Here is a 27,352-nt window from a genome sequence, read left to right on the forward strand (position 1 = left end):
ACAAATAGACAACAGAAGGGATATGATTATTTACTGACACTGTTAGCTTGTGCTTCACAAGCTTTCTGCATTTCTTTCTTCTGACCCTTTTTGAGGTTGGAGAACAGAGTGAACAGCAGTACAAGCAGCAGGACAGCCCCAACACCTGAGAGCACATACACCATCACCTGGAACACTTAGGACAAGAAAACAATGATATTGTGAATGTATTGCCACTGGTCATTCACATAGAACCACAGTTTAGTGCTGTGCGTCCTGCACACTTACTTGTGCTTTGTTTGACACATGGACTATCATCAATTTCAGTGTTGTTCCGTCTCAGCAGCAGGGGCCCAAAGGACACTAACTGGAGCTGGTCAGACTCAGATATGGTCTCTCTTCTCTGTCTCTCACTCTCAGATGCTGTGGCATTATAGGTGAAATATTAACAGTAACACATACGTGGAGTCCATGTGGTGCACAAACTAACACAGGATATACTCACAAATGATGGTACAACTCTGTGCACAGTCTACGTCATCTGTGCAGATTTCCACCCAACAGTAGAAGTACATCTAAGGGAGGACGGTTACAATAATTAATATGCTGCAGAGAACGGTGTCTAGTTGCACACAGCCTGACCTGAATTACTGAAATCTTACTTCCTCCACACTTGGATGGCCAGTTTGAGGGTCTAAGAAGGCAAATGTCTTGACATCAAACCTCCTCATTTGGGAGTGGGAGGTAGTCTTCCCCAGTTGGTCCAGAGGGACAGAGCTTTTCATGTGATCCAGAGGGTTTGGGCATCTACTCAGGAGGAGAAGATTCATTTATTAACTGTGTGTAATCTATGCACATTTCTTTTTAGGTCGTCACCACCTTACCCATCATAAAGAAGCATCCACACAGAGTGTCGTGACACAGGGTAGGCAAAGCAATCCTGCACACGTAGGGAGAGTGTTGGGTCCGGGGATGGCTGGGCGATGGAAACTTCCACATATGCAGATTTACGTAGCGGCAGAGTCAGTGGAAGTTGGTCTTCAGGAAAGAAGGATGTAAAAGATGCATCTAGAACAAAAACGCCATCACTTAAGTCTCACTTAAATCAACGAAAGTGTCAGCATTTCAGGCTGGAACAGGTTACAGGCTATGTTGCTCCTAAAGAAAGCACAGTTTCTCTCATTGTTGTTCTAAGGATTTGACCACAGACCACATCGCTGTGTGATTAAATACCTTTTGCTATTCTCATCTGCAACTGAATGGCTCCCAGTGCAACTACAGGTGGTGGGTTTGTCACTGCATACAAGGATCTCAAATCTGCTGCTCGTTTCAGGTCCGATGTTGCATATTCACACTGCACCTGTAGACTACAATCCCACACTTAACAGTAGATTTGCCATTTCTATGAATACAAATACACAGACATGGCCGTAATCAGCAAGCACTCTGCTACATTGTGCAGATGATGTCAAACCAGACCTGAATAGAGGATCTTTAGCTGTACTTTGAGTGTGCAGCTCCTCTACTTCCACTTCATACATCACAACATCTCGGTCTTCCTAAAAGCCAGGAAAAGATAAGGATCAAAGCAAATGGTCACTGATATTCAAGCCATTTAAGAAAGCTCTTAAATTTAAGAGACTTTCCATCACAATTCCAGGTGGAACAGAAAAAGCACATCAGTGAGTCAGATCAGCTTTACACAGAATAAAAATCAAAGACCTTTTTTGTGTGACATTGTATTTAAATAGTAGGCATCTGACTTTGGAATCAAATTCCAAACAAGCAGCATTACCTTGGTCTTTACACCACACTCTGTGATTCCAATCTTGAAGACAGCCGTGTCTGGTGTAGTGACCACGGGGAAACACTGTGGGTGACCCTTGACTATGAGGTTGCCGGGAGTGATGGGTGGGTCCGTATCTGTAGCTTTCACCGAGAACACAAAATGTCCGTCCAGAGAGCAGACTGGAAGACATGTGAACAGGCAGGAAAATAGAGGACTTGTTTTCTATTTACAAAATAAGCAAGTTGTCCAAAAACATTCAATATTTTAATGTAGGAAAAAGGACCCAACCTTACCATTGAGTCTGTAGTAGCAGGTGGAATCATGAGCATCGTAGCAGCAACCCCGTTTATGGCAGGCATGGCTGGAATTGTTTTGACGACCACAGTCCACTCGCAGCGCTCGGTCTGTCCCACACTTCCCAGGTAACACTGGAGGAAAGCAGAGAATGTGCTGTGCAAAACCGTCTCTGTGTTGTAAATGACAGCCCACATCACTTTTTGTGGAAAGACAATAAATCTCAAAACCAGAACCCAAAGAAAACAACCTCACTGTGGCACCCGGCTTAGTAGCACTCAGCAGTTTTCACTCACATGTTGAGATAGGAGTCCTCTCATGGTTTCTCTTCAGGGGACAGCTGATATTTACCCTGAACCATTGATCGTCGTCTTTCAGCTGGACCTGCAGTGGTATGACCACTTTGGTACTCTGAGGATCAAAGGTCAGCACAGCATGGATTTAAAGAACATATGCTATTTTTGGATTCACATGCACACACAAACATTGCACAGCTGTATTGCAGAGTTATTCATATTTACAATTTATTTTTGGACAGTGCACAGATATTAATAATATAGTCTTTGATTCATGGTTTATGAACATACATTTAATCCACTATTGAGGAATATGTTTGTATAGTGCGTAATTGCAAAATACAAAGTAAGGTTTTCATAGCCTTAACAATAAGCGTTTTGAAGCGAAAGTTTACAACAAAGAGCAACATTCCTTTTAATGTGAGGCTACAATCTGCAGTCTCACCACTAGATGTCACTAATGTTCCATACTGCACTTTTAATTATTTATTTATTTTATTTCATTTTTTTTACCTCAATCTGAACATAGCAGCCGTCAACTTTGCTGATGAAAGAGATGTTCTGATTTTTCTCTTTGACCACTCTCACTCCACAGGAGCCCAGCTCAGACTGAGACACTGGGACTGCAACCCCTGACATTTCTGTGTGGAAATAAATACGAATGGTATTGAACACACTGATACACAAACAGCATTGTTTTTTTACAATGATCCTCACTCTGCGATCTCACCCCTAACGTGTATATTATTTCTGACCAGCGGACCAAACGCAGCTTTTATTCTCCGGGCAGAGCAGGTGACTCTCGGCAGGACGAGCTGTTGTCTGTGCTCAGGTGTTTTCTTCACCTCCTTGGTGCAGGACACACTCCAGCAGAGCTGCTGAGCCACGAGGGCCAAGGCTACAGAGAGCCAACACAGTTGAGCACGATTATAAATCATCTCCTAAACACTCGGGTGTTTTTGCTGATAGGTGTGGGGCTCTACGAGCATCCGGTCTTTTCTCGGACACGGGGGGGGGAGTCACGTGACAACAGCTAATTAGTGTTGATTAGTTTGAAGCTTGTTGCTGAGCTTCACAACTACACCTTCCTCTGCTGCAAAGGTAAGCGAATTGTGGGTGTCATTTATGAAAAAAAAAAAAGGTTTGAAATAAAGGGTAGACACAACCTTTCTCAGTTTTATCCAAACTATCTATCTAGAATAGAATAGAATAGAAATAGAATATTGTCATTGTACTGTGTAGGTAGACTGAAAAATATTGAGGGTGCTCCCGCAGAATGACCATATACTGTACAATCAGAGTATGGTCTTATGTCTTATTATAGATCTGTCTATCTGTCTGTCTGTCTGTCCATCCGTCCTAGTTCTAGTGTGTAACATTTAGCAGGGTTTATTGTCAGAAATTGAATATATTGAATTGAAATTGACTCTTTGTTGTCATTGTAAACCATGCAAACAACGCAATTAGGAAAAGCAATTCTGTCTGATGCATTAAAAAAAACTAACCCTAACCCAGGTAAATTGGACACTGCTGGTGTGAGTGGGTGATTGTTTGTCTCTGTGTGTTCCTGTAATGAACTGGTGACCTGTCCAGAGTATGACCCCGCCTTTCACCCTATGTCAGCAGGGATTGGCACCAGCTCCCCCTGTGCTCCTATGTGGAGGATAAAGCAGTAAAGATGTTTTTTTCTTTTACAGTATATGTTCTTTAGTCAGGGGCCTAACTTTATGGAGGGTTAGGGCTACCATCTTGCATATCCATGTTTCTATTTCAGCCAACAAACCAGCCAGAGCATAAACTGTGCTGTGGTGCAGCAAGGCGAGGCGAGGTGAGTAGAGCCAGTGGAAATACACCAATAGTTTTATGTTTTGAAGCTAAAGTTTACAACAAATGAAGGTGAATGACATCCTTTCTGATGTGTGAAGGCCACCGTAGTTCCCTGACACATTTGAAAAATGCATTGTTCCAGTGTGGTGTTTCACCATTAGATGTCACTAATTATTACGCACTGTACTTTTCATTAAACAAAACACAAAAGCATTTTATTCTTTCTTTATTGAGTCATTCATATGATTTGTTAGTTTGGCAAATCATATTTATTAAAAATGGTCAAGTTGTGTTTGTAGGATTGTAGGGTGTTTTCCAGCACCTGCGTGAAATCAAGGTCGTCTTTAAGGCAATTTTGATAGTTTTTGACCCGCCGCATTCCATTAAACTTTTTTTTAATAAATAGTTTTAATGTCCATTTCTAATTCACAGTGAGTGTGGGTATATATTTATACTGTATATTAATTTTCTGTAAAATGTACTGCAACATTTCCATCTATTGTTTTTCTCTTTTCTTTCACTCTACATCTTTCAGCCTATTTCAACAACTCATACATAAAAACGTTTGGCTCGTTCAGGCAGCATCAGCCTAAGGCATAAGTAAACTAAGCGCCTGCTTGGTGCTCCAAATAGTGTGTGGGATGAAAAACATTTTAACAGTGTTTATCGTAGGTAATTTGGTTTTATTTTGTTGTTGAAGAATGCACATTTGTGCATCTGCTCCAAGTTTTAAAACCAAGGCTGTTAAACTGGTGTACTAGTTTGCAGCAAATGCAATTACTGCTGTTGTATTTTGTTACCTATCCTAGGTGTTGGGAGGGGGCCCTCAACCAAATCAAAGTCAGCTTAGGGCCCCATAAAGGCTATCCAAGCCTTATTGTTAGAATAATTTATTGCTGGTTCAACACGTTTTGATATTTTTAACTTCTTTTGCAACTTTTCTCTTATTGGAAATGAATTGATGACAGAACATAGGCAGCGAAGTTAGATCATCAAATAAAGTTCACACACTCACACACGTTCAACATACTTGAGGGGACATTGCATTGACTTGCATTAATTTTCTGGAGACTTACTCCAACCTTAAACACTACTACTACTACTGGCCTAATCCTAACCCTGAGCCTAATCTTACGCTAGCCCTAACCTTAAAACATATCTTCACCTTAAAATGTAGCAATTTACGTTATAGGGACTTGCTTTTTTGTCCCCAAAAGGAAGACAAGTCCCCATAATGTGACTGTGTGTAAACAGGTTTAGGTCCCCACAACATTAGAAATATCCTGGATAGACACACGCGGTTATTGTATGTTCTGGAAACTTGAGTTAACATCTCTATTGTTTCTGAGTGACACAGCATGTTGACTGGCTGTCCCACGGTAATCACGAGGTGTCGTGACGTGAAGCCTGTGACGTTTCAGGGGCATCCCCGCAGGGTTGTCGGTCAGCTCAGGCAGCAGCAGCAGAGCAACCACACAGGAGGAGCAACACGGATCCAAAACATGGCTCTAAATAGGAACCATTCACAGAACGGCGGCGTTTTGATAAACAGCGGGGAGAGGTGTGTGTTTTGTGTCACGTCTGTATCTCCTAACCCACTGCCGTCTCTCTTTTTTGGGGCTTGTTTACCATCTACTTTTCACTGCGTAGTCAACACAATGCTATCCAACCGTTAGCATCCCGTTAGCTGGCCCACTGGCTCACCACAGAATAGTCACTCTATCTGTGACACTGTTGACACCTTTGCTTGCCCTCGTAGACTTTTCTAGGCAACTCTATCTCTTTTAAATATGTCTGTGTGTATTTCCACGAGCTACTTTAGACCTTTCTCATATCTTGATAGCGGGTTTATGCAAGAAGGCTTGTTAGCCGACTACCAAAACAGGAAGTAGCTGCTGAAAACCGTTATCGTCAAAGGCGGCTTAGCTAGTTTATGTAATGCGGTAGCGTTTTGTCTGAAACATATTATTTTGTTGTATTACGGAACTGTAGCTTCACAATTACACAATTGAATGTACACAATCTTACAACACGTTGTTTATAATACTCCCTATGTTGTTTCTTCACTCAGTGTTGTCAGAGAATGTAAGAATGTGGAGCTGTCATTCAGTGATGTCACTTCCAAGACAGACCTGCTGAAGGGGACCAAGAAGGGCATAGTTTACCTCACACCATACAGGGTAAAAACACTGCTCCACAAAAAATACTTACATTAAAAAATACTACATATTATTACTACTAGTTTCTACGAGTTTCTAAAGTTGACAGTATTCGTATTCTTATGTATCTTATATATGCAAATGAAATGCCCTTTGAGGATCAGTCAATAAAGCAGATGAATCTTAATCAGATGATCTTTTGTCTCTTCCATCATGTGCTGGTTTAGATGGTGTTTGTTTCCAGTAATACAAAAGATATCCTGGGTTCAGCTATGTTTCCCTATTACCTGATGAAGGGCTGCAGTATTGAGCAGCCAGTCTTTGGAGCTAACTTCATCAAAGGGACTGTTTCAGCTGAACCTGGTGGTAAGTGGCTCTTTGTTTTTTCTTATGATTTGTTTTGGTGTGTTTGTATAGCCAATGCTGATCTTTAGACATCCGTGCAGCTGATGGCAGGTTATTTTTTTGGCTCATTCCCCCCTTCATTTGATAGAATGAACAGTTAATACAATAACTGCTTATTTGTGTCATATCAAATGATATGCAAAGATTAGCAAGACAAAACTCCAGTGTGTAACTTCTGTGTTGCTACCCCCGTCTTACCTCTGGTAAGTCTACAGAGTTTCTGTAAGGACAACTCTCAGTCCATATACAGTTCTCTTTCAACATTTGTTTTATTATCGTACAACCTCACTCATGATTCAGAGAACAGGTGCTAATTCCTTCACATATCGTTAGCTGCTGTCTTGCTTAACTACTGTAGCTGTTATTTTCCCTCTGTCATGCATCTCTCTGTGTCACCACATACAAGAAAACAAAGCACTGTTGTACTGAGAAACACGGAGAGAGTCATGTGGCGCTGATAAATCAGCATTCAGCAAGGACAGACAGACAGATGTTCCTTGAATCAACAGAGTGAACGCTGCCTTTTTCTGTGTCCTCTTTACCTTTTTGTTTATCACACCACAGTTTTCTAGCAGTGGGAATCAGTAATATTTCACTGCTACTGTCTTCTTCTAATATTAGTTTCCTGTGGGCTGAACACTGAGAAGTGTGAAGCTGCCCTCCACAGTTCAAAGTTTTTAATCACGGTCCGAAACTCCCAATCTGCTGCTCAAAGTTCTTTTACACAGTTCCTTATTATTCTGTCTTAACTATTGCAGCATCTGCATCTAGGGTTTCAACTAACTGAGCATCACTTAATTGAATGCATGCCCTCTCTCTATTGGCCTAGGTGCATATCTTTTGAATAATGCAAATCCTCAAGCAAAGATTTTTGCTTCTGCTGACTGTCACAGTAATGTGTAGCTTTGTGTTTTGTTTTGTTTTTTTATAAATTTGATTTATTTTTTTACTTTATCATCAGGTGGCTGGGAAGGCCAGGCCCATTTCAAGATGTCATTCCCTAGTGGAGGAGCCATTGAATTGGGACAGCATCTCTTCAAACTGGCTACAAATGGTCTGAATGCTTTCTTTACTTCATTACCATACCCATCATTTATGTTGCTAAATATCCATTTAGAAAAGGCTGTTGAATGTTCTGAAGGTCACACTATCAGTGACAGTGATGAGATATTTTCTCCTGCGGTGTTCCAGCTTCTCGTGCCGGTCCTCCTCAGAATGGTGTGGCTTCACATGGATATCCTTCACCCGGTATGATGAGTGGCTATGGTCCGCCTCCACCTGCTCCTAATGGCTACGCCTATCCACAGGCTCCGCAGCATAATGGATTCTACCAGGGGCCACCTCCACCTGCTCCTGGCAACATGGGCTACCCCTACCCACCAGCTGCTGCAGGTAGAGAATTCAGTGGTTTTTGATGCCCTTTATATGCTAGATTCTTCTTTCAAGTTTGTAAATGTATTTTTCTAAAGTTATCTTAAAAAAAATATATCTCCAATATACTTTAAAGGTTTTCTTAGGTTATATAGCTTTTATGTTACACTGCTTTGCATGTATATGTATGAGGATTTCTTTTGTATGTATGCAGTTTTTTTAACTGCACATAAATAAAATCACTTGGCATACTGTAACCTCAGTTTAACCTCACAATTCACCTCTTTTTTATCCTCTTGTTTCCTGTGTTCCAGGAATGTACCCCTCCAGTTATAACTACATGGCCCCACCCCCACCATATCCAGGGCCACCCCAAAATTGGACTGCACCCCCCCAAAACTGGACGGCAGCGGCACCACCACCACCTCCAGGTCTGTTTCTCTCCCTTTCTGTGTCCCCTCATTCTCTTTCTTTGTATTCTTTTTTTGTTTTCAAGCTTGTGTATTTCAGTGTAAAGTCTCACTCTGCATAAGATGCAAGTCAGGTATACAGCTGAAATAACATTGTAGCTTGCCTCTGAGCATCCTTGGGATGTGCCACTAGATTTGTCTCAGAGTTTTTGGAGCTGTCAGTTGTTGTGCTTCACATGTCTAATACGTTGTTCCACGCATCAGTTCCTTTCATTGTTTTGGGAGCTGCAGCATCTGTTTCCAAATATGTTCATCACTCATGAAAGTCATTTTGTCTTTTTCTTTCGGTCTCTGTCATGTCTCATTTTATGCACAGGTAACTCCAAGGCGGCTGAGGCAGCAGGCAGCGCATATTACAATCCCAGTAATCCACACAATGTCTACATGCCAGCGGTAAGATGCTCTGCTTGTCTTCTCTTCAGTTACAGTTGTTTGACAGTGAAAAGAAATCTCCTTAATTGGTTTTATGTAATGTTTTTTCTTCACACAGGAGCGGCCTCCACCATATGCACCATACCCAGAATCTCCTAACAAGAAAAACAACTGAGGCTGAGGCATCATGACATACATGACTCTCTTCTTTCCTCCTTTGTATATTTTAAATAAATAAATAAATGCATATACACACACGTATGTATGTATGTGTGTGTATATATATGTATATACACGTGTGTGTGTGTGTGTGTGTGTGTGTGTATATATATATATATATATATATATATGTATATATATATATATATATATATATATATATATATATATATATATATATACACACACACACACATGTATGTATACACATATATATTTAAAATCTAGGACGTAATGTTGATGGATATGCACTCAAAATTTAGAATACAAAAAAGCAAGTAATGGAGGTCTCAATTATGTATTATTAAGTCATAATTAATTTTTTCATGATAATTTGGTACTGGAAAAGCTTTCATCATGATTACATCCTCTTACATCTTTTCAATGCAGTTTATTCCATATACTTAAGGTCATTTAAAATGATTGATAATGCAAATCTCTTGCTTTTCAGAGCCTTATCATCAGTTACCTTCACAGTGATGGGATTAATTTTATTTCTGTCTAGGTCTCTAGTACGTGGATAAGGGCACAGAAACCTTATTAAGAGCCGAGAGGAGGAGTTAGAATGGGGAATGTATTTTTTAAGACAGATTTACTACCAAAACATTTTTGTAGCAATTGACTTGATTGTAATTGCAGATCGTTTAGATATTAGCAACTCCTACGATAAACAGTGACCTATTTTTGCAGTATCATTGCAAGTTCTGTGTGTGTTTCATATACAGATTTCCACTGAGTATTTGTTGTCTGTATATAAAAGCAGACCTGGGTTTGAAAAGTGTTTATAATACAGAAGTTGACTAATTCTCATAGATAATATTTCCTTCATATATGACTAGTGTGATCCTGTTCTACAAGTAATTCCTGTTTGTCTGACCCATGTCACGGTTCAATATATATATATATATATATATATATATATACATACACATATATACATTTATATATATTAATTCAATGTTTTTGAATTGCAATGTTTGTGCAATATTTTAGCACATAAAGTTGAAGGTGAGCAAGCTGGAGTTCCATGATTGACAGGTTGACTTCTATTGTATGCAAAGCTAAGCTGAAACCACAGCTGTTTGAGTAATTACACAGATGTGAGGTGACAGGGCCACAACACTATAACGTGGGCTCATGAGTGTTTCTTTTGCTGTTCATCACTTTATACCTGTTTTGAAGGACTATTTGCACATAGTGTTAGAGTAGTATTTTTCATTTTCACTGAGTTTTAGTTGTCTTGAATTGATCTATTCTCTGTATATTCATCTCTTTTGCAGTTCTAATTCCTTTTGCTGACTTTTGTCTGCGAGTTCAAATCTAATATGTCATTTATTAAATTTCACAAACCTGAATCTGTCACGTATCATCCGTCATTGGTTCAAACACATGAATATTTAACCTGTTTATCTATTTGTATTGTCATTGCATCGTTATTCACTGATCATTCTGTTTTTTGCATAACTTAAGGTTACTGGCATTTATATTTATAGTTAAAGGATTCGATGGGACTGATGGAGGTGGTTTATGTCAAACTACATTTTTGTGTAACTGACACCTTTTTCATAAAGATGAAATAAGACAGGTGGACATAAGTAATAGCATTTATTATTATGAAACTATCATACCAGCACATTATATTCACGCTTGATTACAGAAAACCACACTGTACAGTTATATCACATAATACACTTCCAAGAGAGTGAATAAATAAAGATGGCATTGTCATGCACTAGAACACAATATTCACTACACACAAAAGGCTTTCTTGACCAACAATTAATCACACAGATTGCAACAACACTGAATGCTAGCTGATGTTTTACACTCACAGTTGTTAACCCAGTAACTCATTAAGACTAGTTCTACTTTATGGCTCAACTCCAGGTTCTTCCAGTTCCTTATGTAGGAAAAGGACATGTGCTTTTTTTTACTACCATGTATCTAAAGTTAATTCTGTACAATTTTATTAAGCCATCACTGTGCTGTACACTACTTGTAAGATGTGCAAAGCCTTAGTATTTGACCTAGTTCCACCTTGCTCAGACTATGTCCTTGGTTTTATCTGTAATGATGCCATCCTTCTACCTGCCCTCAAGACCATAGGTCAACAATGTCATGCGACTGACCTTGGGAATTGTTGCTCGCCCTCTGTAAGAGTATCGATGTGAATATGCCTCTTATCATTTGGAAAACCCACTGTTTGAGAACCCCTTTGTACCAGTGTGTTATGCATTATCATTCCTTTTTTGTATTCCACATTTATTATCATGAGTGCTGCTAACATTATCCCCCTGTTTAACTGCTTCAACTGATTATGTCTGGTTGAGCAGGGCTGTTCAACAGTGAATTAATATTTGCTTTTGCATTTCTGTTTTGTTTTCCATTTTTTAAAAATCAATTTATACGTTGATTTCTGTTCATCCACAGGAAGCTTGCTGTTTGCAGTGAGTGGGAGTTTAGTGTTAACCTTCCCTCATGTGTTTGGGCACAGCGAGTGGGAGTTGCATATTTTTGCATATGATTAAGTCAACTGAACACTTGTTGTTTATGATTCGATTTTGTAGAGATTGTGTTTATCCTTGTCTTTAGGAGGCTGGTAGGCTGTCTACCACACAGTTAAGAGATTGAACAAATACGATTCTTGGATTTTGATCACACAGACATCATTGGTGTTGTCCTCATCTCCTGTTTCCAGTTTGCATGCTTTAATTTGGTAATTTCTTGGTTACTTGTTTTCTCACTGGCAGATTGTGGCCAGGCAAATGGAGGCTGTATCTAGAGGCTGTAGCTTTGCCATGAACCCAGTGAGGTAACGTTCAAAACGCTGTGCATCACTTTGAATGACTACTTGTGAGAGCTGGTTTTCATTAAGGGCTCAGGTAGCCTTGGGTATAGATTCTGTCTCAAGAATAGCTGACAGGCTTGTTGCATGCTTTTCATTTACTACCTGATTGGCCGTGTGTTCTTGGGGGTGTTAAAGGTGATTATGTGGTCCTGTGACCTATGAGGCACAGGTCACCTGTGTCTATCAGGGTAAATCTCTCCCTGGCAGGCAGGCAGATTTGGCACCACAAACAAGCAGTTATTCAAAGTTGCCATGCACGCTTCCTCCTCCTCCTCCATCAGCAGCAGCAGCAGCTGCAACATGGCAGCAGTGACTACGATGTAATCTTTTCACTATTCAAAGGGTCGAGTTTCTCTCTGGACATAGCGGCACAGCAGTCATGGGAACGCCACCAGTTTCCAGAGTTGTTGCAACTGTCTGGTAATCCAAAGATAGTTTGAGAGGTCGAGTTATCAAATGAATGACATGAGGTCCATTCATGAGGTCACACTGAGCAGTAAAAACATACTTTTGCACCAGTAGTTGTTACCATAAAGTAACTCTTTATTACCGACCAGGTGATGTTTTTGCCCAAAGTGTTTGAGGAGAATTGTGTGATTATTTTTCCCCGAATGGATGAGCTGCCTCACTGTGAATAAACCTTAAAGGTTCAGTTTATAAATATGTGTGACATCTAATGTTACTTCAGGGAATTACTGCGGTCTTCAAAAATCTGAAAGCCTGTCATTCTCTTGCATTGGTGTAGAAGTGTCACCTGGTTAGTTATTAAACTCTTTATTACCAATCTGTAACCACTGGTGTGCAGATATTTTTCATTTTTGTTGAGCACAGCGCTGTTGTTAATGAGATCAATAAAAATCTGTCAAAATATCCATAACTGTGAGGAAAAACCTATAGTCTGAGTGACGTCAAAATAGAGAGTTGTTACTGTACATGGTTATAACTGGGGATCCATCATTATCTGTAGTAGCTTAGAATGGATAGAGGAAGGGGACATGTTCACCTGGACGCTCTTTAAATGCCAAAACTTTGAGTGTGGATGGAAACATGGCATCATTCATTGTGAAGACTGTAGCAGATGTCATCGTGTCATAGTGATCAAAGATCCATTGTTCTTCAGGAGAGATGGGCGATCAGTAGGGACTTAATCTATCTGTGTGGTTGTATGAGGGACTGACTCACAGTCAATGATGACTTTGCCCTCACAGAGATGATCAGATGGCTGCTGGTAGGAACACCAGATAAAATCCACATTTGCATAAGTCTACAGTATCTTCTGAATATATTTGCTATGTTATCCCACAATTAAACTGAACACACTCCTGCACCTGAGTCCACCAACAAAATGAGTTGTTTGGTAAAACGGGAGCTTCTGGACTCCTGCTGCCTCGTTTGTTAAGTTTGTGTCATTGAGGTAAATGTGAAAGTAGGATTTCACACCAAAGTCACAAAATAACAAATCTGAATTTACTGGTGAGACGACAGTAAAACAGCTGATTTCAACCAATTGGACTTTATTTATATAGCACCTTTCATACGAAGCAATGCAACTCAAAGTGCTGCTCAAACAAAAAACGACCCCCACTCACCAGACACTAATGGACTAAAATATAAAAATGGATAAATAAAAAAAAATCTATGTTTAAAATCATTAAATAAATCTAAAAGTTCAAATAAATAAATATAGCTCAGGTTAAAAAGATGGGTCTTATAAATAGTATTAAAGGATTTCTCATGGACTTTGGTGCAGGGAGTGACCAGTTTACAGTGCAAAGCAAACGATGATCACTATGTGTCAGGTTCTCATACAACCACACTTTAAATAACCTGAATGATCCCCTAAAGAAGAAACAAAGACATGTTTACCGTTACAAGTCATTTGTATAAAAATACTCAGCAAGTTATTTGTTTTGATTTACACCTGTAAGCCAGTGTTACCAAGGTAATAAAGGCAACATCTTTGCCTGATCTTAGACAATGAAACTCGGCCATGGTGCCACGCAAAGTCTCCACATGAAACCTCTGTATGAAATACTTGAGACATTGATAACTGCATTCCCCCCTTTTAACACTACATTTGTTTCAAATGTGATGATCACTGATCACAACTTCGCATGAGTTTCAGTTAGAAAACAAAAGTAAAAGAAAAGAAACGCAATAAAGTGGAAACAACTGCACCGATGATGAATCCTCAATAACGTCAGTGTGGCATCTATACAGTATATGTGACAAGTAAAAGATTAGATGGGTGAAGGCAACGTGGGTAATGTCTGTCTGTGTGTGTGTGTGTGTATGTGTGTGTGTGCGGTCAAAGGTCATGTCACCATATTGCTCTGTCCAATCAAATACTGCTAGAGCTAAAGGAGAGAGAGGGTGGTTGGTGTAAGGCTGAACGAGGAATTCAGCACGAGCACTGACTGCAATCCGGTGGCTCCTACGGCTCTTCCTGTAGAAACCAGACCTCGTTGCGGCGTCCGTAAGGCTTGAACGGTGGGTCGAAGCAACAGCAGAAGTACTGCTTGCGCTGAAAGGGGGCCGTCTCACCCAGGATGCGCGTTAAACGCAAGGCCTCTGCTCGGTACTCGCTCTCCCCAGCAAATCCTCCAAACTGACTGTGAACACACACACACACACACACAGAAAAAATTATTTTCTATACACACTACCACTATGTTTCTACACCAGCCAGAGCGAGTGCACATTTTTTCCAACACGTGAAGGCCACTGTCGTTCCCTGACATGCTTGACAAAGGAAGTGAGTGAGTGGAATAATCCTCCATTTGTTTTAATCTGCAGCCCCCACCATTAGATTTCACTAATTCTTACACACTGGACCATGAAATGTACATTGATATGTAAAATGACATGCAGCGGCGAAGTCAAGGTACATTAGCCCCTGGAGCAGCTCCAGCATTATCATGCTGCGAGAAATTATTCGTGCATTTGTGGGTCATGTGTGGATCATTGATTGACGATTGTTATGGCACATACAGAGCATAGACGGTCATGCCAGGCCGCTCCTCAATCCTTATCGCACTGTCGGTTGGAGTCGGTGGGCTTTGCTGGTACATGGTGGGGATGCGGATGCCGACGACCAGCCTGCGCGAAAGAACGCCGTCATTCCGCGGGTACACTGTGATGATCAAGGGAGTTGCTGTACCCATGGCCTCACCTTAGAGGACGATATGCGAGACAGAGAATTAGTTTCAAACTGTGGATAAAGAGAAGCAGAGCGACTCAGTTATCCTCCTGAAAAGCAGACGACTCAGACCGAAAGGTCACAGTATGTGTGATTTTAATAGTGAGTGCATAATATCATTATGCAAATGTCAACACTGATCGCTCTAATCCAGACTGCTGCAAAACAGGCCATGCAAATCCCTCCATATATAAATACCAAACTGATTAAATAATGATTTTGCAGGCCTTTTAGTTGCCTGGTGTTATTTTTGTCTGTTGACCTAAAGAGGGCAAAACACTGAGCATTATTGCAATGTGTTCTCCAATAAAGCCACGTAATAAACTTCATCAGAAACAAACATATTTACATTTTTGATTAAATAAATCCATGAAAAACACTAGAAATATGTATCATGTAAAAAAATAAATAAAAATATTTAAATTAGCAGCTTCTGCTGACCCTGCATATTTACATATGTATGTTCATTAATATGCTCTCACCCTCTTAAATAAACACAGAATAATTGGAATCTATTTTTAAGATCTATTAATGTAGTTTTTCTGCCTTCACTTCCCAAACATCTCTCAGCTAGATTTAATCAGTTTTCCATTTAAATCCAGGTTCATGTTTTTTTTTGTCAGTTACATTAAAATGAGTCTTTTTTGCACACAAACACACCAATTAGTGATAGTGAATTTGTCCTCTGCATTCATCCATGGGGGGTAATGGCAATGGGGGGTTGAGTGCCTTGCTTAGGGGTTGTTGTGATTGTGATTAGTTTACCTTGTTGATTGTCTCCACCAATGTACATGAGCAGCTTCTTCACCAGTTCGCCTGTCACTTGGTCAAAAGAGCGTCCTTCAGAAGAGACGGCAGCGTATTTGGAGGCATCATATCGCCGCACCTCGAAGCTCACGCCTTCCTATGGGGTAGGAAGGGAAATCGGGGGTGTGGCTTTCAGGCATCTGTAGGCCAAACACTGCTACAGTATCTTATGGCATGTACATAAATACACAATGACACAATGCATTTACCACATGCACCCTGAGCACAAATCACACATGGACACCGTTGTCGTCCTCTTGGGGATGGATGCAGCGGAGAGGTTAAGCTCAGCAGTGATTCATCTGTGACACACTGATGCTGACAATCTGCTCCTGAGGACCAAAGCCCTGAACATTGTTCACACTTGACAGGTTCAGCGTGCGTGTGTGTGTGTGTCTTTTTGAGATTGGGTTAAAACAGGATAGGTATTCCGTTGTGTTTTTACCACTTCAAGTAAAGAATAAACTTAAAATCACTATGACGCTGCTGTGTTTGTTTAATTTACATTCTATACAGAGTTGGATTACATTTGGCTTATTCTTTTTAAAATGTATTTTATTTTTTCAGATCTTTTACTTATAAAACTTGACAGAAACACAGTAAAGAGCAGCTTAAGGCTTTTATTTTCTTTCAAGGACATGACTTTGACGTCGACTTTTTGTCAATTTTATTATTATTTCTTTACAATCCCAACCTCCTCTGTTGTTGTGGGAATGAGACATGATGATCAAATAACACATTTATCTCTGGAAATTACAGTTAAAATACTGTATATTCGTTTGATGAAGTGGTTCTTTAAGGTTAGAGGAAGGGAATGCATTATGTCCACTGAGAAAGCTGCACTTGTAATCAAAACCTGATCCTAATGAGGCAGAACCTCATGTCTGAAGAACTGGTTAAATTTAGGGTTAAGATTTAAATTGTGGTTAGGTTAATGTTAGGGTTGGACATAACTATAGTTATGGTTAAGGTCAGGGATAACGCTTTGTTTAAAGAGTCTAAATGAATTTAAGTCAATGAGAAGAATAGCTGTGCAAACCTGTGTGTGTGTGTGTGACTGCACACACATAGGCCAAATAACAGGATGCAGAAGAAACATATTTACATCCCTGTGACATAGTTGTATCTACTACGTTGCAGGGATCAGTGAGTACAACAGCAAATAATAAGCAAGAGATGTATGGTCTTACATAACTATGCACACACACACACCCACCCACACACACCCCCCCACCCCCTGCTAGTCACACTATATGAATATGATGCCACAGTTGTGCATTAAATATGATTAAGTGATGTTAACGTGGAGCACAGTCACTCAGCTGTGACGATGAGCAACATCTTAAATAGGTTTTAAAAGAATCTTCTTTCTATACAGACTGTGGAGCAGCTTTCAAACACAGCTCCTCACTACACACACACACACACACGTATAGCATTACTATAGCATTTCACTGTGTGTGTGTGTGTGTGTGTGTGTGTGTGTGTGTGTGTATAATGGTTTTGTGCTTTGGAATATAATTACAATTCAATAGACCAGTTAGAAATTGCTGGCTGCTCTAAGATGAATGAATGAATGAATGAATGAATGAAATATTTTATTGTTTTTTTTTTCTTCTTCCATTTTCTACTGCTTTATCCTCCACATGAGGGTTGTGCGGGGAGCTGGAGTCAATCCCAGTTTAGCCATTTTCTAAAACCAGCTACTGGGATTTTTTGTGTCTGGTACGATATGCATGACAACCTTTACGATACAGTCACTGACCTCTTAATAAAAGACATTTGTGCAGATGCATTTACCACCAAAATATAACCAGCCATTTAAAAAAATAATGCTCCAAATGCTAGGCATTATTATTTCACATATGTCACATGACAGAGGTGGTGGACATCTCTCTTTACAGCATGTTGCCTGTGTTTAGTGAAGCATTTAGGTAAAAATGATTTGACTTTTGTCTTTTCCAATATCTGATCCAGTGATTTTGTGATATAAAAATCTTATCTCATCCCAAGAAAAGAAGACAACAATGGAAATATGCTCGGGTGTAATTTCCACAGTGTTCCCTAGAGGAAAGTTCAAATCATGCAAATGATTATTTCAAATCATTACTTTTCTGATTCTTTTCCTGTTCTGTTTATGTCTTAATATCTTCCAACCATTTACCAAGTATTTGTCACACTTTCATCCACATAATCCCTCTCGGTACACACTCCAGTGGAAACCCATGACCTGAGAAACCTGTGTTGAGTGTTCTTGTAATCAGACGCTCAAGTCATAGTCGTTCCTCGGCGCATACAAGATAACACCACGTTATCATGTTGATCTAACGTGTGGAAGGTGCCCCGGCTCCTGCACAGCAATTATAATGGTTGGCTGCTCTGTGGGACCGTCATTATCATTGTATACGGGTCTGACTTCAGTTAAGTAGTGCAATTAATTTGTCTGTTTAATGTGTCTGGTGATTGTAAGCATATGTGGGCTTTAGCTGCCGCTTATACAGCAATAATTACTCTGTGCCTGAACAACACAGCACACACAATGTATAATCAACACACTTTCAACACTGTTGAACTGCCTCGTCATTTAATATTCAGCAAAAAGCAAAGGTCTAACATGATTTCACCTGTATATGTATGTGTGTGTGTGTGTGTGTGTGTGTGCATGTCATGTAAGGCAACTGCTCTGTATTTCGTGTCAGTTTTAATTAAGAGTGTAGGGTGTCAGAGTCAGGCGGGTGTAAGACAAGATCAGGTGATGGGATCTGATTTCAATACTGGCTGTTTAAACATCAGTCAAGTCCAGAGATTTGATCAACCTTCAGTTTAGACTGTTCACCACTGGATAATTAACACTTAAAGGGAGCATGGATACTGCACAGAGTCTGGACATTATGTCAACCGCGATCCTCTTTCTCCACAACGTTTTCTTAGACATTTCTGCAGTAAGTGCACATTTATTTCCTTGCGTCTTTGCTCCATTTAACAAATAAATGATTCAAACTGAATAATGTTGATTTGTGGACATACAAGACATTTGAGAACATCCTCATATTGAGGTTTGGGAAACACCGTTTTATGGACCAAACGGCTAATCGATTCATCAAGAAGATAATTGACAGAATATCTATTTATGAAAATAATTGCAGCCCTAATCTGTACACATGCTGCCAGCTTCCTACCTTATCTCTAACCGTAACCATTATCAGTTAATGACTTTAGCCTTTTAGTCAACGACTTCGTCAGAGCGAGGTTCTGCCTCATTAGAACAAGGTTTTGGTCTCCAAGCTCAGTGTTTATGCCAGAAAATTTCCTAAAATGTCCAGATAATTGACAAATGATTTATTTATGAAAATAATTGCAGCCCTAATCTGTACACATGCTGCCAGCTTCAGCAGTCTTTGAGTTCTGGCATCAGACGTAAGTTGTTGGTACATAGTGCCAGAGCAGATCTACCTGTCTGTGGGTGTGTGCCACTTCTGGTCATTTGATTCCCTGCCTGTTTGGATGTCTGGAAGTCCTTTGTCTCCTTGTGAAAAGTAAGCTGCCATTCAAAGACAGACACACAAACCGTGCCAGTCGTGACATTACATGGCTTGATGCACACTCGCAGTAGTGCACTCTAGGTCATGAGGTCACTGGAGAATAACCTTTAGAATGGTTGTCAGGCATTTCTTCAGCGTGCAAAAAACCCACACATCACTGAGCATAAAGGAATCTGCTCAAAGTGTACACACATTACACATGTTCAAACACGACAGAACACATAAACATAAGAAGGGGGAGGGGTGCCGACATGGAGAGGGCATGCCCTTCTTCCTCTGTGACGTCAGTTTTCTGTATCATTGTCGTCATCAGTGATGGTCAGTGTATCAGTATACACACACAGGCCATATCTGAGCTCAGTGGTAAACCAAAGACACAGCAGGGTCAGTTGACCTGTTCCTTTTTGGTTCCATTACATGCGTGTACACACACACACACGTTTGTGCAGCATTTCGTAGGATCCTCATAGACATGCATTCCCCAGGCCCTTACCTTAACCTTAACCATCACAACTAAGTGCTTAAGCCTAACCCTAAAAACAGGTCCTAACTGGCAAAAAGCCCTTTTAAGGGGTGACAGAATGTGAGGACCAGCCACAATGTCCTCACATTCCAAAAATGTCCCAAAAATACCCATACAAGAACATGCACACAAAAACTTGTTTTTATATCTTTGTGAGGACATATTATAGACATAATCAATTCCCTTGCCCCTTACCTGTTACCCTAACCTTAACCATCACAACTAAGTGCCTAAACTGTACCCTAAACCCCATTCTAACCATAACCCTAAAACCAGGTCTTTACCCTGAAAAAGCCCTAAATGTTGTGGGGCACAGACAAAATGTCCTCACAAGGTCAAAATGTCCTCACAAGGATTGGTTTGTAAATTTTTTTTGGGACCTCACAAAGATATAAATACACACACACAAAGACACAGACACAGGCTTAGGTTCATGTTCGGAATTTGCATTCATTTCCATTCATTTGGACACACTAACCAACACCTTATCCCTTACCGTAACCATTATCAGTTAATGACTTTAACCTAAACCTAACCACTTCAAATCTTAGCCCTTCACTCAACCACTTCGTCAGAGTGAGGTTCTGCCTCATTAGAACAAGGTTCTGGTCTCCAAGGTCAATGTTTATGCCAGAAAATGTCCTGAGAAGGTAACAAATGCACAGACAGACAGACAGACAGACAGACAGACATGCATCCACAGACATTATTATAAAGCAGTGACAGTAACATAGAACAGGACAACCTAAACATATAACTGTGCACCGTCTAAATCAGTGTACGCCTTAGAGATTGATTGGCAGAGGACCTCTGACTGCTCTGACCTTTGGCCCCACACTGGGGCTCAGCGAGCATCCTTATAGGTCACTCCGGCAATTAAGTATCAGGCTGCCAGTCAAGGTTAAAGAGGAGGTGATAACAACAGGCAAACAAAATGATCACAACACAAAGTACTGGGTAAAATAATGCATGCAAACAGAAGGGGAAACATTGTACCTTTTAGAGTAAAGCAAGATTTACTGTGCGTAAAGACAGAGGCACATGCGCCAAAAGGCTCATAGGAAGGGACTGCACGTGAAACAATGAAGTTGTGTGTGAGTGACAGGTGTCCCATCACTGCTGCTTACCCACCTTTGTCTCACTGCTGAGCAGTTTATATTCAGTCTCCTCGGTGGTTCCGAAGAGCGAATTCTTGAGCATGCCAAACATGTCTCCTCGGCCAGGTCCCTTCGCCTTTCTCCACTCCCTTGGATCGCTTTACTTTTCTGTCGTTTCTTGCTGCCTTTTTGCAATCAACGTGCACTTTGACTTTGGACAGCGCGCTCCGTTATGAAGTGCTCCAGCTCCAGGAGAAAGCCTGATAATATCATATAATATAAGATGTCACTCGCAGCAATATCCAGATGCGCACGGACTCAAAGTCTCCGCAGAGGAAGAATGTGCGCTTGTTCCACTGAACTCAACAGAGGATGCGTTTTCTCTCTCGTTTTACTGTAGACAGAAATTGGAGATGCTGACTCTTCGCCTCTTTGGAAAGCGAAGAACAGCTCAGCCTCCACACTGACTGCTTGTTTATCTGTCTCCTCCCTCCTCCCTCTCCTCCCCCGCGCGTGTAGTTTTCCCTCCTCGCAGCTTATCACCGCCTTTCACTCATAAAGGTTTCACTTCACCAAAAGTGGGACATCGAGATGACAGCCACATTTCTTTCCACGGCTTATTACCCACAGATGGGTTCAGGTTGCACTGACATTAAAAATACATCGAGTTGCATATACTTAAGTCTGAGGTGGATGTGAAGTCACCTGCTCCAAATCTCCCTGAAAAAAACACAGTCTCCTTCAGTGTCACACGCACACGCGCCTGTGCCAGTATACAGCAAGTCTGTGATGTGTGTGTGTGTGTGGATAGAGGCACATTTACATATTTGCATAATTTCCATGTTGACACAGGCTGTTTGTATGTCAGGATGCATTGGGCTTTGGGAGTGCACTGGTGCTCTCTTACTCACCGTGTCATTGTGCGTTGTTGTGCTCCAGGGTTGGTCTATTTAAATTTCGTCTGAAGGCGACATTAGTCACCACTTGGGAGTTAGAGGAAACAGGAAGGGTAAATTTAATGAAAAAGGGGGACGACATTTGCTGTAGACCACGAAGGCAACAGGCAACAGACATAGAAGATACAACACTCACTGCAATATACTGTACTGGACACTTGTTACCACTGTTCCTCGTTCCTGGTGCGTCTTACCTGTGCTTAGCCTCAAACACTCTTTGTCATTTTTCAGACTTTTCCACTTGTCCCATTACATTCTGAAAACATAACTGTTTGCGTTGAAACCCTGCTGTAACAATCACCCTTACTGAGCAGTTTGCATTACATTTTGACAGCTCACAATAAGAGAAGAACATGTAAATAATCAAATTAATGATGGCTGATTCCATTCAGTTCCAGGTCCCGACTTAGGGGAACTAAACAGTGCCGTCATTATTGTGATCACTGCTTTTCCTGCAAAAACATGTCAAGACGTCTGCTGTGAAAAAGGCCAATAGCTCGCAATAATGTAATAGCAGTAGCTTCTCAACTTAAAAACTTATTCTGTGGCTGGCTCAGGTTTAAGGTCAACCTTCTCAAACATCTTCAGCACAGAGACAAAACAATATGTGCATAAGCTTCTTTGATTGTCCAGCCAGTTTCCCCTGATGCACACGCATGAAAACAGAAGATATCTGTAAGAAAAACAATGTGTACCACAGTGAATGACAAGTATGTTTTTACATTTTACAAGTTTTAATATATTCTCAACGATTCCATACATGTAATGCACATTAATTCCATACATGTAAGTGCAACAGTAATTCATATTTTAATGGGGCAATTAATGAAAATGCACTTACAGTTTATGTTTGTGTTTGCTTTTGGTATTCAACATATGCTTCAATTGTTAAGAAAGTATGGTATATTGTAGCAGTCTACAGTGGCACAATCCCCAGTCTGCAGGATTACAGTCAAATATTTATACATTTTCACATGTAAAATGTATTGATGCCACTTGAACTGGCAACAAAGCAGTCTTTTCTCAAGAGTTTCAAGATTCCTTGTTGTCATTTCTCCCAGCCTTTTCCTCCTGGCTGAGTGGGCAGCCTGAGCCCCACTAGGCCAGCCACTTCTTCTGGGCTGCGCTCTCCTTTGCCATGGTAAAGGTTGTGCAGGGCCATGTGGTTCCTGGTGGATGTCAACAAACACAGGTATGTGTGTGAGGCATGGTGTGCCTCCTGCTGGGCACGGCAGTACCTTTCTCCTGTCACCTGTGAGCAGGAAAAAGAAAGCAAATAAGATTAGGATCCCAATAAATCCACATTAATAGATAAGTCTGATGGAGGGTGCTAAGTTGTCCTCTCTTTTTTTTGTATTCAATCGATTATCAAAGAAAAGAATACTGGAAGACTTTGTTTACGAGATAGCCATGTGACCAGTAATAGTATACAACATAAACAAATGTACGCTATCTCAGGGTTTTATGCCATAATGCGTCTTTCCCTTCATTACATGTGTTCCACAGCCTACAGAGATTCACATACACATGATCGGGCCTTTGGGGCTTTTCAGACAAATATGGGACAAATACACAGTGACATGCAAGAGTTACTCCTTGCTGCTGTGCTTCAGTGATTACACATGCATTCAACCTCCCTGGTAAGCCATCTTCTCTCAAGCATGAATAATACAGGCTTTACGGCAACATGTTTTAAACCCCAATGCTTCATTTCAACAGGCAGCGGTGCAACAAAGAAACATGAGGAATCACAAGCACTTAGATGGACATGTGTAGAGATTGTTCAAAAGAAAGATTAATACAACATTAGGGCTGCATCATCTCAATCAAAACATCAACTACTTAGGTCATCGATTAATCGGTAGGAGTGTTTTTTCAAATTACAACAAGTTCCCTGATTGAGGGATGAGAATATGTTCAGGTTTATTTGCTCCATATAAAAAAGAAATCATTAAAACTGAATACATTTGGTTTTGTGAACAAAACAAGACACATGAGAACATCAATATTTCCAGGTTTGGTAAACACCAATCAACATTTTTCAACAATTTCTATTTTACAGACCAAACGATTACTCAATTAATCAAGAAAATGATTAAGATGAATCGATTATGAAAATAATTGTTAGTTGCAGTTCTATACAACATTCATTGAGTTATGAATAGAGAGCTGAATCTGGAGCTGACAGGTGATGGGGGAAAAAGGGGAAAATGTGTCCAATGTTTTTCCTCACTGCAAAGATAGATGTGGTCTTTAGTCACCTTGTTTTTGAATTTTTTAAACATTTATTTATCAAGAAAATAGCCATTGAGATTAATAATCTATTTTCCAAGGACACCCTGGCCATAATGAGCGACAGTTTTGCATAAATACAAAACAAGCAATTCAAACATGGAACAAGGATAATGTAAATAGTGTTTATGTAAACATGTAGGGGATTTACTCCAGCACAAAGTTAGATTTCTAAACATACCACGCTACTTACAATTCAATAACTCATGGTAATTCATAATAATGTAATGACTTTATTCAGCTTGTTTCACATTCACGCAGATATCTAATAGTAACGATCATATAAACACGTTCTGATGTAACTGCGTTTGAACAGGGCACACAAAGTGAGCCATGCTACGTTAGCTAATGTTAGCATGTCCTTGTGCTCCATTTGTCACCTTGTGCTTAAATAAGTCAGGGTTGGAAAAATAAACACTCCAATAAAATGGATATTTGATACATTTCTACATTTTACGAAGGGTTGAAAAGCAAGAGACATTTTGACATTATATGTAAAATACTAGCAAATAATACAGCTATTATGAGTGTTATCTTGCTAGCGCCCGTTAGCAATGTTGCCAAAACAGCCAACCGTCGCTTAGAAACTCGCCTTATTTTTACGAAACTGGTCCATGACATAGTTGTAGGCCAGAGACTGTCTGTACACCGGTCCTTGGATGGTTCGTAACTCTTTTAAGATTCCTCTGCACACTCGCAGCGGCGATGCCATCTCTGATCTGTGGTCAAATTAATGCTGTGACTACAGCCAGGCATGCTCAATCCACGACGCACAATCGATCAGACGACACGCGCAAATGTCGACCACAAGGCGGCGATGTGTCACACTAAAAAGGTTCAACCCGCAACACCTGTGAAGTGTGTTCCGTCCAGCGTTTTCCTGCGGCTGTTTGAAGGTAACAGTTCGTCTTTAACAGGCTACAACAGCCTACAAACCAAATGTGAACTTATAATCATAATGGAGACACGTAAACAATTCAGCTTTTCCTCCTATAACTACCGTTTGTTTGTGTGAAGTGTTAAACGGTGCTGAACCCCAGTTCTTAATCCGAGCACACACGTGAAAAGGGGTGTCGTTCGAACATATAATGTCAATATACTGTATTGTTCTCCATGACATTTTTACAGATGCCTGAGACTTGGCAAAAGCTGGAGTAGAGACGGTTGGATGTGTCATTCCCGTGCTTGATGATCCATTCACCTCCGCCTATTCTCTTCTACCACATTTTGAGCTTCATCTACATGGCTTCCACCCTCAACGTCACCATGAGGTAATTCCAAAATGCCCTTACACGAAAACCCACTTTGAGGAACTGTTAGCATCTTTTTTTTTATTTCTTCTCATTTCTCTAAACATTTAAATCAATTAATAGATGAATAACTGAGCAAATAAATGTGTAAATGTAACCACCAGTTAATGACTAACAACATAATAAATTAAGGAATAATCAATAAATTCTGGATAAACCTTATTCCAAAACCTTTCTGAATTATAGCAGCAGGGCAGGCTTAATATTTTGGTTTATTTCAAGTGTAACATCTACTGGTTGGTCATTATAATTTGATGGTGATCCATATCACCTGCTAATGTTTGGCAACCTTAATCTGATCTAGTGTGAAGACCCTTCATTTATCATCTCGTTCTATATTTTAGAATAACTGTCAGTAGATGAGACTGGGGGGATTTGTAATCATATTTGACACATTTCAGTATCTGACAGCATCTCCTTAGCATTTTCTTGCCATTCTTTATTATAAATAACTACTTCATTATTGGTACAACACGACACATACACTTCAGTGTTGCCTGTTGGAATGAATGTAAAGCTTTTTTAAAGAGAAATATGCAAATTCTTTCCTCACTTCAGTGCATACCTTTCCTGTCCTACACAATGCAGTGTTGTGTCATCATTTGCATATCAGGTGAAATCAAACAATCTCAGTAAATGAAATCATCATCCACGTAGCAGAAACCGAGAAAATTGTCTGCAGTCGTTGGCTTTTAAAGGTACTTCTGGCCACCTAGTTTGTTTGCTTCTAGCTTTGATTTGGACCACTTTTGAGCAGCCATCTGTCACTATGGCAACGCTGAGTTTGTCTCAGTGCATATGTAGAGGGGAAAAAAAAGATGCTTGCTTCAAAACACCATGGACCTGAACAGAAAGCCTTTTTAATGCTTGGTTCAATTTAAGATTAAAGATGCTGGTACTTCTTCACACAGAGAGGAAAAGTAGTGATTTCAGGTCAAAAAACAGGGTCATATTGTAGTCATGTAGGGACTTTTCTGTCAGTGGATTACGCCAACACTGTTCACTGTTCACTGGAGAATCTGAGGCAGAGAATTCACCTGCAGATTTTAAAATGATAGGTGTTTGGATTGTGTGAAGGCAGGTCACAGGTCATTTAACCAGCGTTTTACACCCAGTGTTTCCTGTTATTTGAGCTTGAGTATTGATAATTGACTCTAGGGGGAGCCAGTCTCTTATCAGTTTTGCACACCGGTTTGCTTCCTCCACATTTGTTGGAAGGCACCCCCCCACCCCCCCACCTTCTCCTCTCACTCTCTCTCTCTCACACTCTTTCAATGAATACTAATGCAGCGAGTGGGCCCACCTCCCATCTTTTTTGCAGGGATGGGCGGGAGAGGGGAGACAGAGCAATTCCAGCTCAGTATCCTTCCTCATGAGGCAGGCAGTGCTTGACTAGCAGCAGCCCCAATGCCTTTTTTTTTTTCTCTCCCTGAGCAATACTGATGATACTGTGCGTTGCTGCTGCAACAATGTCCAACCTGTGTGAGTGGTACGTGATATCAGTCCAGAGTTGAGACAGAGAGGAAAGGACATCTGTGGCTTTTGTCATCTGGATGGGAAGGCTTTTTTGGGAGGAGAGACAGAAGAAAGCAGAAGG

At 40.4% G+C, this 27,352-nt stretch overlaps 5 protein-coding genes across 6 annotated transcripts in view; 2 read left to right on the top strand and 3 right to left on the bottom strand.

Annotated features, from left to right (window-relative positions):
• Positions 1 to 14: 14 nt before the first annotated feature.
• Positions 15 to 3,392, bottom strand: LOC122785138 (zona pellucida sperm-binding protein 4-like). Its single transcript, XM_044050792.1, has 12 exons — positions 3,089 to 3,392; positions 2,872 to 2,999; positions 2,359 to 2,473; positions 2,062 to 2,196; positions 1,775 to 1,947; positions 1,459 to 1,538; positions 1,213 to 1,346; positions 864 to 1,047; positions 642 to 786; positions 485 to 554; positions 268 to 402; positions 15 to 175 (listed from the first exon to the last, which is right to left on the bottom strand). Exons 1-12 carry the CDS (start codon positions 3,294 to 3,296, stop codon positions 27 to 29), a joined length of 1,656 nt encoding a protein of 551 aa, XP_043906727.1. The 5' UTR covers positions 3,297 to 3,392; the 3' UTR covers positions 15 to 26.
• Positions 3,393 to 3,395: 3 nt separating this feature from the next.
• Positions 3,396 to 9,221, top strand: wbp2nl (WBP2 N-terminal like). 2 transcript variants are annotated; one of them, XM_044050795.1, is made up of 9 exons: positions 3,396 to 3,459; positions 5,607 to 5,746; positions 6,257 to 6,365; positions 6,572 to 6,710; positions 7,711 to 7,803; positions 7,941 to 8,141; positions 8,435 to 8,551; positions 8,907 to 8,983; positions 9,081 to 9,215. In XM_044050795.1, exons 2-9 carry the CDS (start codon positions 5,688 to 5,690, stop codon positions 9,135 to 9,137), a joined length of 852 nt encoding a protein of 283 aa, XP_043906730.1. In that variant the 5' UTR covers positions 3,396 to 3,459; positions 5,607 to 5,687; the 3' UTR covers positions 9,138 to 9,215. The 2 variants fall into 2 exon arrangements, with proteins under 2 accessions (XP_043906730.1, XP_043906729.1); XM_044050794.1 differs by lacking the exon at positions 3,396 to 3,459 and adding an exon at positions 4,103 to 4,186 and having other exon boundaries at positions 9,081 to 9,221.
• A 4,454-nt stretch (positions 9,222 to 13,675) lies between these two features.
• Positions 13,676 to 21,636, bottom strand: LOC122785141 (heme-binding protein 1-like). Its single transcript, XM_044050797.1, has 4 exons — positions 21,232 to 21,636; positions 15,994 to 16,132; positions 15,021 to 15,201; positions 13,676 to 14,641 (listed from the first exon to the last, which is right to left on the bottom strand). The coding sequence occupies exons 1-4, from the start codon at positions 21,307 to 21,309 to the stop codon at positions 14,464 to 14,466; spliced, it is 576 nt and encodes a 191-aa protein (XP_043906732.1). The 5' UTR covers positions 21,310 to 21,636; the 3' UTR covers positions 13,676 to 14,463.
• Positions 21,637 to 22,868: 1,232 nt separating this feature from the next.
• fmc1 (formation of mitochondrial complex V assembly factor 1 homolog) lies at positions 22,869 to 25,247 on the bottom strand. The gene is made up of 2 exons (XM_044051129.1): positions 25,038 to 25,247; positions 22,869 to 23,405 (listed from the first exon to the last, which is right to left on the bottom strand). Exons 1-2 carry the CDS (start codon positions 25,155 to 25,157, stop codon positions 23,202 to 23,204), a joined length of 324 nt encoding a protein of 107 aa, XP_043907064.1. The 5' UTR covers positions 25,158 to 25,247; the 3' UTR covers positions 22,869 to 23,201.
• Positions 25,248 to 25,296: 49 nt separating this feature from the next.
• LOC122785653 (glutamate receptor ionotropic, NMDA 2B) overlaps positions 25,297 to 27,352 on the top strand; it is a 119,006-nt gene continuing 116,950 nt past the window's right edge. Inside the window, exons 1-2 of the mRNA XM_044051548.1 lie at positions 25,297 to 25,341; positions 25,574 to 25,716. The gene's annotated coding sequence lies outside the window, so the exon portion shown is untranslated. The remainder of the gene's footprint in view (positions 25,342 to 25,573; positions 25,717 to 27,352) is intronic.

This window comes from Solea senegalensis, linkage group LG19 (assembly GCF_019176455.1).
Source record: "Solea senegalensis isolate Sse05_10M linkage group LG19, IFAPA_SoseM_1, whole genome shotgun sequence".
NCBI lineage: Eukaryota > Metazoa > Chordata > Actinopteri > Pleuronectiformes > Soleidae > Solea > Solea senegalensis.

Bases quoted from the DNA above. Each gene is read 5' to 3' on its own strand.
- LOC122785138 (XM_044050792.1), bottom strand. From the start codon at position 3,296: ATGATTTATAATCGTGCTCAACTGTGTTGGCTCTCTGTAGCCTTGGCC. The intron at 1,048-1,212 runs GTATTTAATCAC...TTTTTGTTCTAG, and splicing joins GCAGATGAGAATAGCAAAAG to ATGCATCTTTTACATCCTTC. The intron at 787-863 runs GTAAGGTGGTGA...CCTCCTGAGTAG, and splicing joins TGGATGCTTCTTTATGATGG to ATGCCCAAACCCTCTGGATC.
- wbp2nl (XM_044050794.1), top strand. From the start codon at position 4,118: ATGTTTCTATTTCAGCCAACAAACCAGCCAGAGCATAAACTGTGCTGT. The intron at 6,711-7,710 runs GTAAGTGGCTCT...CTTTATCATCAG, and splicing joins TGTTTCAGCTGAACCTGGTG to GTGGCTGGGAAGGCCAGGCC. The intron at 8,552-8,906 runs GTCTGTTTCTCT...TTTTATGCACAG, and splicing joins GGCACCACCACCACCTCCAG to GTAACTCCAAGGCGGCTGAG.
- LOC122785141 (XM_044050797.1), bottom strand. From the start codon at position 21,309: ATGTTTGGCATGCTCAAGAATTCGCTCTTCGGAACCACCGAGGAGACT. The intron at 16,133-21,231 runs GTGGGTAAGCAG...CCTACCCCATAG, and splicing joins TGCTCAGCAGTGAGACAAAG to GAAGGCGTGAGCTTCGAGGT. The intron at 15,202-15,993 runs GTAAACTAATCA...TCGTCCTCTAAG, and splicing joins TGGTGGAGACAATCAACAAG to GTGAGGCCATGGGTACAGCA.
- fmc1 (XM_044051129.1), bottom strand. From the start codon at position 25,157: ATGGCATCGCCGCTGCGAGTGTGCAGAGGAATCTTAAAAGAGTTACGA. The intron at 23,406-25,037 runs GCGAGTTTCTAA...TCCTGCTCACAG, and splicing joins ACCAGTTTCGTAAAAATAAG to GTGACAGGAGAAAGGTACTG.